Source organism: Anabrus simplex, chromosome 1 (assembly GCF_040414725.1).
Source record: "Anabrus simplex isolate iqAnaSimp1 chromosome 1, ASM4041472v1, whole genome shotgun sequence".
In the NCBI taxonomy this organism is placed as follows: domain Eukaryota; kingdom Metazoa; phylum Arthropoda; class Insecta; order Orthoptera; family Tettigoniidae; genus Anabrus; species Anabrus simplex.
The window spans coordinates 1,069,197,740-1,069,216,360 of NC_090265.1; the positions used below are offsets into that span (position 1 = coordinate 1,069,197,740).

Below are 18,621 nucleotides of genomic sequence, written 5' to 3' on the forward strand. Positions count from 1 at the left end.
TGGGATTTGTCAAAGTTGAGGTTTGATGGATTAGATTAATGTTGTTTCGGTGAGCTTCAGGATGAGATCGAACCAGGTGGCGATTGATACTTTAGAAAAGCCCTCTGCATAACTTGCATTTCTTCAGTGATTGAGGTAAATTGTTTAGATTTTTAGAATTTGTATTGCCAGGAGAATTTTGTGTATCATTAAGGTCTTCATTGTGACTACAACTAATATGAGTATGTATCCCTCTTGTGGTAAAGTTCTTGTGACATAATTTGCAATCTACGAGTGTTCGAGAATTTCCCGTAGAACATGAGGATTCTTGTTTCCATTTTTAGGTTAAATTAATTCAGTGATGACATCACAAGGGTCAGTCTGCTTTAATCTTCGTGTAATGAAATTAAGAATATATGTGTGATAAATCAAAATAAGAACTGGTGTAGAAATGTAATGCTAAAATTAATTTAAGGTAAAAGTAATATAAGAGGAATAAATAATATTACAGACATAAACCCAGTATAAAAGCGTTGACCATATGATAGATAATAAAAGCTTGGATGAAAACATTACAAAACCTAACCTAATTCAATACTTGATTATTCATGGTCAGTAGACATGACATATACATGTACAGAAATGCAATCGAGTTCGAAGGTTGGTTCGACTACCACCTAGGTGGGGTTATGTGTCTTGTAGTGTATCTCTTCAGAAATCTTGAAGATGTACAATCAATGCTAGACAATTAAAGTGAGCAAGATGGCGGCAATTAAGGATTCCAATTCACCCGAGTATTATAGGAACAATTTCTGCGATTAAAATAGAGACTTTGTCGACAACACTATCAGATATGCAAAACACATCAGTGTACCATGATGAAAACCAGCCATCACATATAGAACCACAGAACACAGTGAGTATATTCTCCCAGTGAAACTACAGGAAACCACCACTTGTAATCCTTACTGGGTCCACATGTGGTAAGTTACTATGTTATAACTTACTTGTTTATTTTTTTTGTAGATATTGTTAGAATCATCATTGTTATCCACTGTCATCTAGTTGCACACAAAATGTTGTCAGAATGTTATCATATACCCCCATTATTCACAGCACATTTTTTGCTAAAAGCTGCTCTGTCTCATCACCATCATCGCTGTCATAATCATCATATTAATTTATAAGATAATACAATTTAATCTTTAGCATAGAATGTGGTTAAGTGTAAGAGAGGGCCAAGAGCCTTAACTTTGCCGCTTATAAAGGCATAAATAAATAAATAAATAAATAAATAAATAAATAAATAAATAAATAAATAAATAAATAAATAAATAAATAAATACATTTCCATACTTGCAGACCTCTCAGTGTGGTACATTTTGTTCCCAAATGAACCTGATTTTTGTGCTTAAATTTTGTTGAAAAGACAAGTACAGTGACATTAGTGACGTCCTTCTTACAAAACTTGGTTGATATTTTCCCATCAAAATGTCATTAAAGAAAATTCCTTACTCTGATACATATGTGATTCTTACCATGGTCATAACACTACATACGAGAAGCAGCAACTCTACACTTTAACACATCTCACTAACTTCTACATGCTAGCATTGTAAGATGTGGAATGCTGAATGGACTCTTTTCTGCCCTTCAGAAATCATACTATCTTTGCCTTTGTTCAAACCCATAATCTAGGAATCTGAAAATCAACACTGTGTTACTGATCCACGGAGGGCGCTGCTTCTATGTGGGAACAGCAGATATTAGCCTTCTGATTGGAACTGCAACAATGAAATCCACATGTTCTTTACTTTCATTATCATTAATCAGAATATATTCTGTAGTCGTGTAACAAGGTGGTTATTCTTCTCATACTTTCTTCAAGTCCAGAAAATTAAAATGTCATCCTTGAAGGCATGAGGAGTATTTTTTTTAATTGTTAGGAATTGTTATTTTTGCCAATTTGTACAAGATATTAGTATGTAAATGTTTTCTGTTCATGGAACTGTAATCCTACTAATTAATTTTGTAATTTTTGGAATGTGAACATAATATCTTCTCCGCAACAGTTTTTTAAACAGCATGTGGTCATGTCCACATTTCTGGCATGAGGGTGATTGATAATGAGACAGGCATATTTTCTAGGTAGAACACTATGTAATTTTATAATCACAGACACGGTACATTTCTTGCCAAATGAACCTATTTTTGTTGAAAAGTCGTGTACAATGCCATCAGTGACTTTCTCCTATAATACTTGTTTGACATTTTCTCATAGTTTCTTCAAGTCCAGAAAATTAAAATGCCACTCTTGTATGAAGAGTAATTAGTTATTTTTTAGGAGTTAATTTTGTAATTTTTACCAGTTTTTCCAAAATATATTAGTTTGTAAATGGTTTATGTTCATGGAAACTTCTTGCTGTAAACCTAATAATTAATTTTATAATTTTTAGAATATGAATTTCCATCATCCCTTACCTCAGAAGAACGAGCATACATCCATCAGTTAGCGAAAGAACTGGGTTTACGTTCAAAGAGTAGAGGGTAAGCTAAATATTGTAATAATTCACTATATTAGTTCACAAGACTTTCTCTATGTTCCTAACAAGGGAACATCCACAATGGTGAAGTCGCCGATCGCGATGAAACTTAGCAAACACATTGAGGTACATGTAAAAACAATGCCAGCATCAATTTTAGGCGCGAACATTCATTAGCGCGTTAACTAAGGGGCCTAAAATTTGCGACATTTCAAGTTCCGCGCGAACAGCGATGAATTCCTCCTGACCAATGCTTAGCCGGAACACTGCTTTGTGCCACACCTCTGCTCCTCCTCCCCTCCGCCCCGCCTGGTTCAGCTCCACTCGTTTTTCTCTCCCCGCGCTGTGTTGTGCCTTTCACTGCAAAACATAAATACATCGTTCAATACAAGCACAAATAAAAACATTCTATCCAGATTCCTCATACCAGAGTACGTAATACGGGAAATACCAGCAGTTTCTAACTCGGCGTTTATAATTGCTGTTGTTCGTGATTTCGTTTCGTTATGACACAACTGATAGTGTACACAAAATGGGGGTAGGGGAGTGGACATGAAAAGAAGGTCTGGACCTGTAACCATATTTTGATATCCCGAGGTACAACATCTCATTACATTCATTGAGATCCTCTACCCGGGCACGTAATTTCTTTAAATAAAAGGATATTTAACGTTGTTTCAAGGTGGGTGATTTATTTTAATAAATTTCATATGTATGTCCACTCTAAATGACACTACTGACAGTTTCAAGGTGTTTCAGACGTAAAAAATAATTTAAGCCTAGGTCGGACGCGGTACCTTATACCACGTTTGTCCACGCCCGATGGTGCTTAACTTGGGGTTGTACCCACGAATTGACAACCCATCGGAATTAGCAGGAATGAAAATATAACATTTGCATAAAATATGAGTAAATACGTTTAGGTTATTTATTATCATTATGTGTGAAACGGAACGTGATTTAAAGGATTTCAATAATTATAGTACGTTAAGAAGCAAGCAAAAGTCCGCCTCTGTGGTGTAGTGGTTAGCGTGATTAGCTGCCACCCCAGGAGGCCCGGGTTCGATTCCCGGCTCTGCCACGAAATTTGAAAAGTGGTATGAGGGCTCGAACGGGGTCCACTCAGCCTCGGGAGGTCAACTGAGTAGAGGTGGGTTCGATTCCCACCTCAGCCATCCTGGAAGTGGTTTTCCGTGGTTTCCCACTTCTCCTCCAGGCGAATGCCGGGATGGTACCTAACATAAGGCCACGGCCGCTTCCTTCCCTCTTCCTTGCCTATCCCTTCCAATCTTCCCATCCCTCCATAAGGCCCCTGTTCAGCATAGCAGGTGAGGCCGCCTGGGTGAGGTACTGGTCATTCTCCCCAATTGTATCTCCGACCAAGAGTCTGAAGCTCCGGGACACTGCCCTTGAGGCGGTAGAGGTGGGATCCCTCGCTGTGTCCGAGGGAAAAAGCCGACCCTGGAGGGTAAACAGATGATGATGATGAAAGAAGCAAAATATAGCGCCGGTCTCGTTCCACAGCCAAGCAGCCAGAAAGCGCGAGGAGAAGGGAGGGGAACGTGCCGGGGAGAACCACTTGGAGGGTAAAAGGCGGTGCAGAGGGTGTGTCTCCAGACGGGACGTGTATGTGCCGGCTTAGCATTGGCCAGCAGGTATTCATCGCTGATCGCGCGAAACTTGACATGTCGCAACTTTTAAGCCCCTTAGTTAACGCGCTAATGAATGTTGGTGCCTAAAATTGATGCTGGCATTGTTTTTACATGTACCTCAACGTGTTTGCTAAGTTTCATTGCGATCGGCGACTTCACCATTGTGGATGTTCCCTTGTAAGTTAAATGGAAACTTTTAAAATCCATTCAGCACTAGTTTCTTCTACTTATTCCAGTTATCTCTGTGTTTGCTGGAACCACTCTGGTTCACTTGGTTTTTGGCTGCTATCAGAATATTCTTTCTCATCTGTGGTTTTTTTTTCCATACTGTATTTTCTCCTTACTGTAACTGAAATTTCAATCTTACCAGAATGGAAAGCCAGCAGCTATGCTAATAAGCTGCGACACTGACGTGGATGTTTTTTAAAATGATGCATAGTAATTTCTGTAGTTACAGCATTCATTATAAAGGTGTCGAAAGTATTCCTTCAATCCCTGATATGGTTATCAATTGTCAAGAAATGTGAATAGAACACAAAAACTTTCTCTGTTGAACAGTTTCCTTTTATTTTTATTGTTTTTTTTAAATGTCAGACCAGGTGATTTGGCCGTGCGGTTAGGGGCGCGTGGCTGTGAACTTGCATCCGGGAGGTAGTGGATTCAAACCCCACTATCAGCAGCCCTGAAGAGGATTATCCGTGGTTTCCCATTTTCACACCAGGAAAATGCTGAATCGTTTATTGAATCGTTGAATCGTTTATTTCTGAAAGGGGTCAAATGACAAATATGCCATTCTGAGAAAAGCAAAGACAACTTGATATCTCATACAAAGAATTTTTTATGTATCTTAAAAACTTACCACAAATTTGTTTATGTATTTTAAACGTTATCACAAAAATTATATTTCTTTTACTTTTCTATATTTTGCTAAAACAGAACTTAAACACTGCCACCTGGGCGACTGCCCTAAATGCAGATCAGTAGTGATTGATTGATTGATTGATTGATTGATTGTACTTGACACCTTTCTGCAATAAAGAAGTGGAACAAGGATATTTTAAGCAAAATTGAGAAATATTTTACAGTTTTGTAATGAAAACAAATTGTGTGCAAAACAGTTTATTTATATGTGTATTAGATAACATTATTAATGCAGGAAAACCATTATTGTAACACAAAACTTGTTTAAAAATAACTGGTACTTTCTTTTAAGGGAAGTATGAATGGCCTATCCTGCTTATATTAAATTTGCTAACTTCATGACCCATTTTCTCAAGAACTACTTTATGAAACATAATGAAACTTTTGCACATTATTTATACATGCTTTATATACTTATTCTAGTTTCATTGTAGTACATATTCTAGGAGTTGAGACAGACATTTTTTTCTCTGTTATATTTTTTTTACACATACATTATCTGGTTAGTAGTACACTGTTTTATTCGTCTTATAACACCACAGCACATTCTGATCCCGTAGTAGGCCATTGCAATATATCGTTGTAGAACTCATCATACCCAACAAGATAAGGTTTGAGGTTAGTGAGGTCTATTGATGGGAACCTGAAACAGAAGCTGTTTGTAGGTCCTTGGCCAAAAGTAGACATAAGGTACAAGAAGTACTGGTTGAAATATTATATTTATAGGTTTCCTTAAGACCTATATTGTTGTAAAAACACTTACCTTCTCTGAGGGATACGCCATCTCAGTCGGCAAGTTGGGAGGAGAAGCTACTTTCAGCAGAGTGAATGTTGAATAAATAGCAGTGTTAATGAATGGCAGAACCACCACTTTTCCACAAGTATTTTTATTATAACAGAACTGCATGTATTGCAAAATTTTAAACATTTCTTTGTGCTTCTTGGGAACACCTCTGCCAGGGGTTTTGTCAGAGTTTGTGCCTTTTTGTATGATTGTGGCCACCACTTTTTGAAGCATAGTAAATCATTAGGGGTGACGACGTGAACTGTAAAATGATTGGTTTTACAGGCTCTCAGTATCAACTCAGTATACTCCTCCGGAATATAAATGCGATCAGTTTTCTTCACAGTGCGCTTTAAAGCCCCAAAGTCTCTGTCACAAGGCGAGAATGAATGACCACGCACCGGGAAGTTGTGGGTAATGCTACCAAATCTCTCTGTCGCATAGGTTCATCAAAAACCTCACAATGGTATGGTTTTTGTTTTGACCTGATGGTCCATCACTAAACAGGATGAGATTTTTTACTTTGTTAGGCACTTCTGTATTTACAGTATATAGTTCAACAAGAAACCACACACTTCATCTGGAGATTTGTTACCCCTCTCCCTCATGGTAAACATACAGTTTTGACTTGTTGCTTTTCAAATCGTGTATACAAAACACGTTTACCTAAAGCTGCAGCAATTGAGGCTTTCATGGCCGGCGTTACAGATCATGTCAGCGTTTTCCGGGCTTGTAGGCTGTGGTCCAGCAGCATGTGAATGTCCCGACGTTTCATCAAAGACTGCGTTCGGCATTGTCAAGGGTCAGTACAAAAATTAGATGTATGGCTTTTCAGGCGTATGCTGTATTAACCAGCGTTTCTTCTTAGGTCTGACACTAAACTCATCAGAATGGGGTGTGTCAGACCCTACCCACTGATGCTGGGGTGTATGCAGGTGAACTTATCAGAAGCCTATTGGTGGAAAAATATCTAATTCCCTCCAAGGGACCTTAGAATTTCCATTGTCAAGGGTTCCGACTGACTTCGATAGCAGCGAAGCTATCAGTGGAATGAAGTGCTGTTGTAATTCCACCTCATTATATAGTGCAGGATACGGCACACTGCTTGCCTATTGGCTGCCATGGTGTGGGGGGTGCGGTAGCTTATTGGCTGTTCTTCGGCCAATGGTTGATGCGTCAGGGAGCCCGGTGGTCTGCTGTGGCTATCGTGTCCTTCAGGATTTAGAGCTTTCAAGACTGAAAACCAGGCTTTGTTTACCCGTTCAGATTCCTCCTTACGGTTGAAGCTGTTGGTGTGTCTCAGGATTTCAATGGCTTCCCTCTGTAGCCAGGCGTGATGAGACACATAAGTTGACAGTACTTCAGTGTCGCTGTACTGTATGTCATGGCCTGCTAGCAGCGAGTGTTCAGCGACTGATGATCTGTCTGTCTGTCCCAGCCGGCTATGTCTGTTATGCTCCTTCAGTCGTGTGGCGATGCTGTGTTTGGTAGTGCCTATGTATACCTGGCTGCAGCTGCACGGGATCTTGTAGACACCTGCTGTGGAGAGAGGATGGCGCTTGTCTTTGGCAGACCTAAGCTGTTCCTGGATTTTCCTCGTCGGCCTGTATATGGTTTTAACTTCATGGGACTCCGGTAGCCTCCCTATTCTGTCAGTTACTTTCTCAATATACAGCAGAAAGGCTTTAGTTGCCAGCCGCTTCTCTTCTTTCTTCTTGGTTGTTGGACGTCTGGGATGGAGTGCTCGCTGGATGTCTTTAGGGCTGTACCTGTTAGTGAGTAGGGCCCTATTGAGGTGTTTGAGTTCCTCATTTAAGTGCTGAGGTTGACAAATTCTCTTAGCACGGTCGGCTAGCGTCTTCATCACTCCATATTTTTGTCGTGGGTGGTGGTTGGACGTCTTCTGACGATAGTGGTCTGTGTGGGTTGGCTTGCGGTATAATGTGTGTCCCAAGTTTAAATCGGCAGTTTTCATTACCAGAATATTGAGGAAAGGGAGCTTTCCCTCATTTTCTGTCTTCATAGTGAACTGAATATTGGTGTGAATACTATTCAGATGCTGTAAAAACAGCTATAATTGTTCCTTTCCTTGGCTCCAGATCCCGAAGGTGTCTTCTATGAAGCGCAGCCATACCTTAGGTTTCAGTGGTGCAGTCTCGAGTGCTGTTTCTTCAAACTTTTTCATATAGAAATTTGCTATCACCGGACTCGGAGGACTGCCCATGGCGACGCTGTCCACTTGTTCATAGTCAGTTGGAACCCTTGACAATGCCGAACGCAGTCTTCGGTGAAACGTCGGGACATTCACACGCTCCTGGACCATGGCCTACAAGCCTGGAAAACGCTGACATTATTTTTACCTAAAGCTGTCGCATGTAAAATATTTCCTGGACCAGAATATTTGGGAGCGGCAAGTTTTGCTGTCCTTCTGTGTTTCATAAGTTCTGCTTCTGAAGCCCGCTTGGCTTTGTCATTTAAACATGGATCTCTAAGTTTCGCTTTAAGACTTTCACACATACTGCATACATCAACCTGTTGTCAACCGAAAGGGTAACCAAAGTTTTCCAAGAAAAATCTGTATTTAACAACATCTTTCAAGTCAGAATTTTCATAGATGAATATTTCGTGCATTTTTGTGATACTACCAGCCTCTGGGCTGATGACCTAACACACAGACAAGAACAGCATCCAAATACTTTTTTCTTTACCACCATAGTGGGTCACTTTAACTTCGTATTTTGAAATTTGCTCATGCATTTGCACGCAAACACTTCCAGGAACAGCATTGCCACTCCAGTTCTGACCTCTCTTGTCTTTAGGAGTTGTATTTGTAAGTAATAACCGGCAAATCCTTTCCAGCCTTTTACGTGAAAGGCCAAGGATCTTTATAAAAACATTCTTACAAACATTATGTAGAACACCATTCATCTTTATATTATATAAATAAGTGTGCTTTCTTTTAAAAGTTTGATCATTGTCACTTTCATGCTTTGGGGTCTGTAAGCCTCGGCCTACTTTCTTTCTACGGTTAACCGCCTTAACCTCAATCAAAGTTTGAATGTAGGCATCTTGTGCATTTTTGTTCTCAAGATTGTGAAAATAATTCCAATTATCATCTATTACATGCTCATGAATATTTATAGAACATTAGGCTGAACACTTACACGGGAGGTTCTCGGGCTTTCTCTTTGGGGGTGCTTGAACACCAGAGTAAGAGACATAACCTGCGCCTGTCACTCTTGCTTCACGAATAATATTTCGTTTGTATGTTTCCTCTTTTCTTACACTCAGTTTTCTTTTTATAACAGGCTCGTCGTCCGAGCTGTCCAACATTGTTTAAATGCTATTGAAACACTTATAACACGACACAATATTAAACACCACACCACTACAGGCTTTTACTAGAAAACTGCAACCAGTATTTAAAACAAACCAAACAGAACAGGAAGCTCAGCTGACAAGAAGAACAACATAATACATATGGCTCTGCAAGAAGCGGTGCCAACCTCCTAGGTGCGCCACAAAATTTACCTACAGTTTAGAATAGAAATGAGTCGAGCAGCGTCCCTTGACCCCTTTCTGCACTAAACGCAATTTTTAAAATACTGTCTTACTGTAATAACAGGCTGGAACTTGACTCTTTTCTGCACTAAAATATGAGTCTACCCCTGCAGAACATGTTCTCACAAATAAAACATTTTGTCACTTGACCCCTTTCTGAAATAAGCGATTCAGTTAAGGCCACGGCTGCTTCCTTTCTACTCCTAGGCCTTTCATACCCTATCGTTGCCATAAGACCTATCTGTGCCAGTGCAACTTTAAAAAAAAAAAGGAATTGTCAGCATGATTGAAGTTGAGCCATTGTACCTTTAATGTATTTTCTTTTATAATAAATATTGTCCCTTTTTCCGGGGTCGCTCAGCCGGCTGCACGAGAGTCCCATGGGTGGAACGTTCACAGAGCCGAAGTCGCTATATCCCGAAGTCGCTATATCGGGATATTATCTTTTAATAATTTATATTCGCAGGGCACTGGTGACAGGATAGGTGACAGCTGGCACAATAAAATACATCAACAAAACAATGAACATTTATTAACAACATAGAAAGTTCTGGACATCGTTTGTCAAACAAAACCTTTAAGTTCAATTCTCTGAATGAAAAGGAAGAAAAAGAAAAAAAATTATTTACAAGTAGAGGCTTGTTGAACTTCCTTTCTTGAATTTTACGTTTTAATCAAACTTAAATTTTATTATAAGTTACTCCACTTCAGGTATCGATGATGAATCAAAATAACTGTAAAATAAAAATTTCAACATTAGTGAAAGTTCGTAATACACAATTAACAATATTGCATTCAAATTAAATCCATTAATTTCCAGTGACTCATTACTCCTGAGAAATTGAGCACTCCACCTTCAGAGTAGTTCATTTAACCATGTAGAGCAGGGCTGTCCAACGTTCGTTTCTACGCGAGCACATTCACATGAACTGAGGGTATGCGGGCACCAGGTACGATTCCACTAATTCGACTACTGTTATCGGTACTACAATGACTATATAATAATAATAATAATAATAATAATAATAATAATAATAATAATAATTACTCTAGAATTAAAAATTAAATGAAAATATATTTACTCACATAATTAATGTGAAATGTTGCACTGCATGCTCGCTGCAAGTTGAGGAAAGTCTGGTGTGTAACTGGAACAGGCTGCTCTTAACGCGTCATCCAGGTATGAGTCTGTCAGGCAGGATTGGTATTTGTTTTTTATTATGTTCATAGTTGAAAATGCGACTTCACAAAGATAGGTTGAACCAAAACAAGATTGCATCTTCAGAGCAACACTGTGGGTAATGGGATATTGTTTACCGTCCACCAGAGTCCAGAAGAAATTGCCACATGTTGTGTAGGAGGATTTCAAAGAAAGGTCTGACTGAAGGCTTAAAATTTCAATTTCTAATTCTTCAGGATTAGAATTTTCGAATATTTCACACAGCCTCCATTCAAGCTCACAAACGTCAACAGAAGCGAAGGGATTATTGACAAACATGATCACTGGTTCAAGCATTGAAAACTGGCTAAATCTGCTACCAAATTTGGACCCAAGAGTTTCAAGATGTTTAGCAAGAGATAAAAAATCACGCTTGCCGCCATTTACTGTATCTGCCATAGATTTCAAATTCGAAAAACGTGAAAGGGAATTTCTATTTAAATGGACAATCCATACCGTAAGTTTCTTTTCAAATGCATTGACAATACTTATCATACCTGAAATATTATGATCTTTTCCTTGCAATTTGAGATTTAACTCATTTAATTTTGAGGTGATGCCTGCCAAGAATGTTAATTCGATTAGCCAAGATATATCATCAAGTTTGTGATAATATTTCCCAGGAGATGATTTCATAAAGTCTCTATCTCATCCAAAAGGCAGCAAAACCGTTCAAGTGTTTTCCCCCTACTAAGCCACTTTACCTCTGCATGAAGGATGACGTCACCATACTCCAAATCTGACATACTTAAAATATTTCTGAACAATCGATGACGAGTAGATGAAGATCTTATATAATTCACAACATTGTTACAAATTTCGTGACTTGATCGAACTTTAAAACCTTTGTGCATAAAGCTTCTTGGTGAATAATACAATGATAAGAAAGAAATTTTGGAAATGATTTATCCTTAGCGCAAAGAGAAAGAAATCCATTATTTCTACCAGTCATAGACGGTGCCCCATTTGTTGTTATAGCGACAAGCTTTGACAGTGGTAAGTTACTCTTTGGTGAATTTAACAAAAGCATTAAATATGTCTTCTCCCCTAGTACATCCATGAAGTGGCAATAGCTTGACAAATTCTTCTTTTACTGTAAAATCATTAAAAACCATTCTAGCTAATACACACAACTCAGCAGTGTCAGACATACCAGCACTTTCATCTAACTGGAGTGAAAAATGTTCACACGATTTCAAATCCTGATGTAATTGAGATTCCATATTATTAGAAATCTGTTCAACCCGCCTAGCAACAGTTTGGTGAGACAACTGAAGTCCTGTGATTGAAGATATCAGTTCAGATTTATCTTTGTGAGATTCGAACAGAGATTCAGCGGGATTTAGCATAGCTTCTTTCACTACTTCCCCACTACTGAAAGCTTTTTTCCTCTTCGCTAGGATGTAACAAACTTTGTAAGAAGCTATTGTCACGTTACGCGTTTGCTGAACTGGCTTCTTAAACGGACATTGTTGCAATGTTAATTTAGATTTTAGGTCTTTCACTTTGTGTATTCTTAGTTCAGAATTAACAGGAAATTCACTGTCAAATTTTTTGTGATTAGTCAAAGAATGTCGCTGTACATTACTTCTTTTAGGAACAGACACACTAGCATTACACAATAAACACACAGACTTTCCTTTGTTTTCAATAAAGCAATACTGGTCCTCCCATTCACTGTTAAACTTATAATTTCTTTGCCTTTTAGCCATGTTAAGAAGAGTTATGTTTAATGAAATATAACTGATTATAAACTGAATAATTTAAAGTTTAAATAGTAATGGAAAAAAGCACACGAAACATGTTGAGTGTACAACTTATCACAACACAAGGCACTCAAAACGTATTCCATAAGCCCTGCAAAGTAATACTGAATATTCCCCTGAAAGCTAGGAACTGGGAACATTCCAATTGCAAGACTTTCATCAATCGTTTGTTCATTGTTTATGGCGCAGCTTTGTTGGGATTAAAGTTACTTTGTGGGCAAATTGGGTGTCCCATTGTCGTCCTGGTGAAACTCTGTCATGGTAGGTAGTTTATGGCATTGCAATCAAGTGAATCATAAGGAAGCGGTTTTGTTTGGCAGAATAAATATGCGGCTATATTTGGCTCTGTGAGTAGAGAGGGCCTTATACCTGACGCTACCCCCCCCCCCCCCCACAGTGAGAGGTTTGTGGAGGATTTTCCTTTGTCGCAACTACTTACATGTCGAATAGCTCTCTTTCTGAACCTTTCTTCTATCTCCTCACTAATTTCACATTTATGGCTTACTCAAAGCTCTCTGTGTATTTGGAGGTACGGATGTATCAAATTTCCTGGCGTTGAGGATGGTATTTTTAAGAGAAAAGTAAGAATGTTTATTGAAATGTAAAAGTATTGTTTTCAAATATTATGTAAAATTTAATTTGGAAATTAATTGCGAAGGGCGCCATAAAAGGTCACCTCGGGCGCCGCGTTGGACAGGGCTGATGTAGAGTATCATATCAATCTCCTCATTATTATTAATTATTTTATTTATGTCCATTAGAAATTAGAACATTATTTAATTCATGTCCTAAATCGTGCCTATATCATTGTATATTTACACTACGTCTTGATTTAAAATCTGCAATAATTTAAACACCTTAGGCTTTATAAGTCTCTTAATTATGTTTCATTTAAGTTACAAGTTACCATCCCTAGCTCATAACGAATTATGAGCAACGTTTACTCCTATTCTCAATTATGTCACAATTTAACCCTGTTCTTATTGTATTATTCCATTTTAATTAAGAGACTTTTATCCTCCTCACATTAATAAATCAGTTGGGATTGTAATTATTATTCCCTACAGCTCAATTTCTTTGCAACACTTTACACTTGAATCAATTATCCATTATTTTCTCTTACAGATTCACTCTCAGATCTTACATTTCAAATTCTTACATTTTCTCAGATTCTTACATTTCCTTTTTTCAGATTCTTTGGTTTATTCCCTCTTTCTTGATATCTCGCTCGGTTGTATTCAATTAATTAATCATCAATAAAAATTTACATTTACAATACAAAACCCTTAGTTGGAAATATAGAGCATACTATCACAAAACAAAGGTCCTGAGTTTGACAGTAATCAGAATCTCTCGCTACATGAATACACACAGAGTCCTGAAAATCCACATGAATAAACACAAAATCGAAGTTCACAGATCCAAAAATACGTCTCAACCAAATCACCTCAAAATTTACGTAAATAAATTATTGCCGTTTGGATTTTATTATTATTATTAATCTTATTATTATGTCACGAATGCTCAGATTTTTTAGATGACCCTACAATGACGACATACACGACTCATAGCAATGAATATAGACACAGAATGCGACGACAAATGATCACGATCAGGCAAAAACGATCAACCACAGCCACATGCAGTCAAGAAAAAATTCAGATAATACATGCACAAACGCATGAAACCAAATCCCAAATCATAGCAAGCACATCTTTAATTTGTTGTTGAGTTTAATTAATCATATTATTTTTATCACTAATGACCACTGTGTACCCTAGTAGTTGTTATAATTCACTCAATTTCAATCATGCACCACATTTGCCATATGGATTCGATTCCACATCATCACAATTGAATTGGTTATTTTCTGCATTTCAGTAATCACATCAACAAAATTTATATCTCAACAACTTAATTATCTCGTCCTAAGTCTTTGCTTTCATTTCCATGATTATTATTCTCGATCTCATGAAATATTCCGAAGAAATAACTATCCCATGGCTGTCTAGGTATGAATAAATTTTACGATCAGCTTTAAATAGTCAGGGTAGTTTCAGTTTCTAGAAATATTATAATTTAAATCATTGCTTTAATGTCTACTACTAATCATATTATTCTTATTATTAGTGAAATACTTTGTTGTTGTTGTTGTTGTTGTTGTTATTATTCCAGTGGCAATCTTTGAAGATCATAAGTAATACACATGTACTATCAACTAGCAACACTCATGCTCTACTTAACCAATACCAACGTGAAAGAAATTAAAATCTAACTAATAGTAGAGAAATCAATCAATCTAGAATACAATCTTACGAAAATCTACAGGAAAGAAAAAATATGTTTTAGTGGGTACGCATGTTTTTGATGCAGACATATTCAGCTGGGCTGTGTAGACATGAACACAGGTCTCCTCTCTCGATTACATTGGGTCGTACAAGTTCATTGTGCTGGCTCGCACAATTACAGCTTAGAAGTACATGATGTCGGTACAGTCAGGCAATATGAAGTTGCGGCGAAAATTCATTGAAATTCTTGCAGAGATTCACCCTTGCTGATCCATAACTGATGATCTTTCTCTTGTAGTTAGGCTGAAACTGAGATTCAAATTAGAGGTTTGATCCAGTTGTATTACATCACTAAGTTGTGCACTATCATACTTTACTTGTTTAACACTTCATGCAAAGTTGTACAACAGTTGATGCCCTATTTCCTCTGGCACCATACAACAATGTCCAATACATCTAACTCCACGTTAATCTCTTGATTAGGTGCCCTACAGGTGCGTACCACACCCCGTAAACTTCTTAAAATTGTCTCGACTCATGCCCTGTAGTAATCTACGATGTACGTTTCCACAAGTTCACTCATTAAATAATAATCTCCCCATGACAGTTAGAAGTGTTCCAAGTGTACTTCGGAACTAAGTAATCTACACAAAGTCATGGAATGAAATTCGAATTCAAAGTCAAATACGAACTCATTAGAACATTTATAGACCCAGTCCATAAAATTAGGTAAACGTATATGAAGTTTCCAGATGTTTACTTCCAGACAAAGTTGTTTAATTTAGACTCCTTCAAAAGAAAAGTTCATCCCTTGACATATTCTCTCTTCTTCAGAAAATACTAGAAGAATATGACTGTTCCTCGTACTACCTCGTACTATGTCATATTCGCACTGTATTCACACTGTACTATATTTCATCTACATTTCCCCTCTTGACCAACGAACAAGTAAGGTGACAGTTTCCCGATTAGAGTTTCTATAGGTCAATATTTTAGTTAAAAATTTGATTTGTCCCCTCTTGCAAGAGTATGGATCATTCCAGAAATCTGTCGCCCCCTTCTCCAAACTTCCCTTGCATGACAAGTACACCGCTGTGACGTAGCTCATGCGTCCTTGACCACTCGATCCAGTTCTGGCTCTCGATGATCGCAGCGGGACGGCCTAGCTATCAGCTGATATCTGGTCCGTGCGTAGGCATGAAATTTACACAAATTAAAGCAAATCAGAATTTGTTCCCATAAGGTACCATTTGGACCGGTACAATATCCTTATTTAAATCTTGTTCAAGTCATCATTTTCAAGTAATTTTTGAACTTCTACTTTTGCTTTAAAAAAAAATCTGTGATCGTAATCAGTGTAAAACGGTAGATACTAAAGTCTTGAAAAAGATATATGTTAAAAAAAATCTTGCTCTTCTCAATGGTGATTATCATTGCTGTTAAAATGGTCCAGTTCCCCAAATTTTTGTAGGGAAATTTTGAAGTGTATGACTTATTTAATTTTATATTTCAGGAAAGGTGGCCTTCGTTACTTGACAGTTTATAAGCGAGAAGGCTCTAGTATTGTACAAGCTGATGCTGTATTCCAGTTGGTGCGGTCTTCTCGCCAGCATGTATGTGTCCTCCTACACAAATTTCCTCTCACAAACAAGGAGAGACAGGAGTTGTTGCCTCTTACTGAGAGGGATCGCATGGTCAATTCTGAAGGTATGGAATACAAGGAAAATTACATGGAATGACATATCTAGATTAGGATGCATGACATAGAACAATGCAAGAATTACTTTCATGGTTGATTTATAAGTTTATCAGTGAAAGTGGTGGTGGTGATTACTGTTTAAAGAGAAAGTGAGACATCAGGCTGTTACGCATTCTGGACATCACAGGTAGTATGGGCCGATGACTTTGTTTGGCCTCATAAAACGACACAGGTAGGAACAATTAACAAGGAAGACAGGTAATGAGGATGGACATGATTGTAGGAAGAATTACCCAAGGTATATTTTAAATTGAAGTCAGAGTGTGTTCTGAAATTTATAATTAATTTGTGTAAAATTTTGGAATTCAAAGTTGAAAAAAAAATAGTGCACACAGCAGATAATGTGTTGCAGAGTTCAACAACTGAACATTTGTCAAAGGAAGCATTGTGGTGGCATATGTTCATAGAAATAAGGTGATATTTATTATGTTTCTTTATATTTGTGTGGTTATTAATCAAAATGAACTAAAAGATTTAGATGAGGCCAATGTAAGCGGCAGGATAATTTCTGTGCCAAGTGGCACTTCCTGACCGAACCATTTACTCAACTACTGGCTTATGCCACTCACATTCGCCTTTTACCCATCTCTTATTGTTGTTTAACACCCAGTACCATCTGTAAATGTTCAGAATTAGCTGGCACCTTCCCTGCCTTGATCCCTTGAGTCCTCAATTCTTCCCCAATTACCAAGCATTGTATTGTCTATCATTGTGCTCCACAGAGACCAATTTATAAAAGCGTAAAATCTGTGACATTCTCACTTCAGTATAGCAACATCTACTTCAACCATAGACCCACCTCAGTATCTCTGTTTGCTTGGCAGAGTGACTACCTTGGACCATGTTGAAACAATACAGCTGCTTTTTCATTTCTACTTATTTCTATTACATGCTTACATGCTTCACAATTTGGTTTACGTTGGACAGACACGGATAGGTCTTATGGCGACGATGGTATAGGAAAGAAGCGACTGTGGCCTTGATTAAGGTAATGAATGGTGTCTTAAAATTTAGGAAAGATCACAATATGTTGATAAAGTTGGAACTCAAGAAAACGAATTGTGGCAAATATTCATTTGTAGGAAGGGGAGTTAGGTATTGGACTAACTTACGTAGGGAGATGTTCAATACATTTCCAATTTCTTTGCAATCATTTAAGAAAAGGCTAGGAAAACGACAGACAGGGAATCTGCCACCTGGGCAACTGCCCTAAATGCATATCAGTAATGATTTAGAATTTGCTTATTTTTATGACTAAGGTTCGGATGTTAAGGAAAAGTCATATTCCTTTCCTGAGCTCATTTTACCTGGGGGAAAAAAAACCCCTGCTGCAGCATGGTGTAAAAGTGAAAAATGGGAAACCATGGAAAGCTTCTTCAAGACTGCCGACATTGGGGTTTGAACCCAGCATCTCCCGAATGCAAGCTGACAGCTGTGTGATTCAAATCACGCAGCCGTTCGCTCTGCGTACATTATACTGCCTTTGATGAATATTATACTGCAGTAGCCAAATATATTACCAGCTTCTGAATGTACCCAGAGTACTCGGATTGCAAACCTATCCTCCTCAACCTTAGAACTGCTGGAGGTTTATCTGTCAAATGCTGCAGTTATTTTCCTCAATATACACCATGAAAATAAAATCATGCCTGTAATCGCATATTAATTGTAATAAATCCATATTATACACCAATAGAAAGCTGAAACTCCGATCTACATGAAGATGACAGAAATAACAAAAAATATTGTCACGATTTCTAACTATTGTGAAATAAATTACACAGTTTTTGAACAAAGAAAATTGTTGACATATTTTGCTGTAAAAAAATAATTTCTGATATATAATTTATTCCCGAAACATGGTATTCTGAAACACACAATATGTTCTTACATATTACCCCACAGTTCTCCACTTTTCATTTTGAATGATAAGTAAAAGAAGTAAGTATAAATAACCACCTAATCGATACTTTATTAATGCCTCAGGCAAAATTGAATAAAATTAAAACTTACAGGACATGTTTCGACCACTTAGTGGTCCTCTTCAGCTGTATAAATAAAGAACTGAAAAGAAAAACATTGACAATAAGCACAAATAAAAGTTCTTTGGAGACTCCTTTGATAAAAATGGAGGTCGTCAGAATAGGTC

At 37.7% G+C, this 18,621-nt stretch overlaps 1 protein-coding gene across 1 annotated transcript in view; it reads left to right on the forward strand.

The window, feature by feature from the left end:
• LOC136857981 (3'-5' RNA helicase YTHDC2) overlaps positions 1-18,621 on the forward strand; it is a 587,467-nt gene that overhangs the window by 72,411 nt on the left and 496,435 nt on the right. The window contains exons 3-4 of the mRNA XM_067137136.2: positions 2,436-2,526; positions 16,227-16,420. Of these exons, the coding sequence (XP_066993237.2) occupies positions 2,436-2,526; positions 16,227-16,420 (285 nt within the window). The remainder of the gene's footprint in view (positions 1-2,435; positions 2,527-16,226; positions 16,421-18,621) is intronic.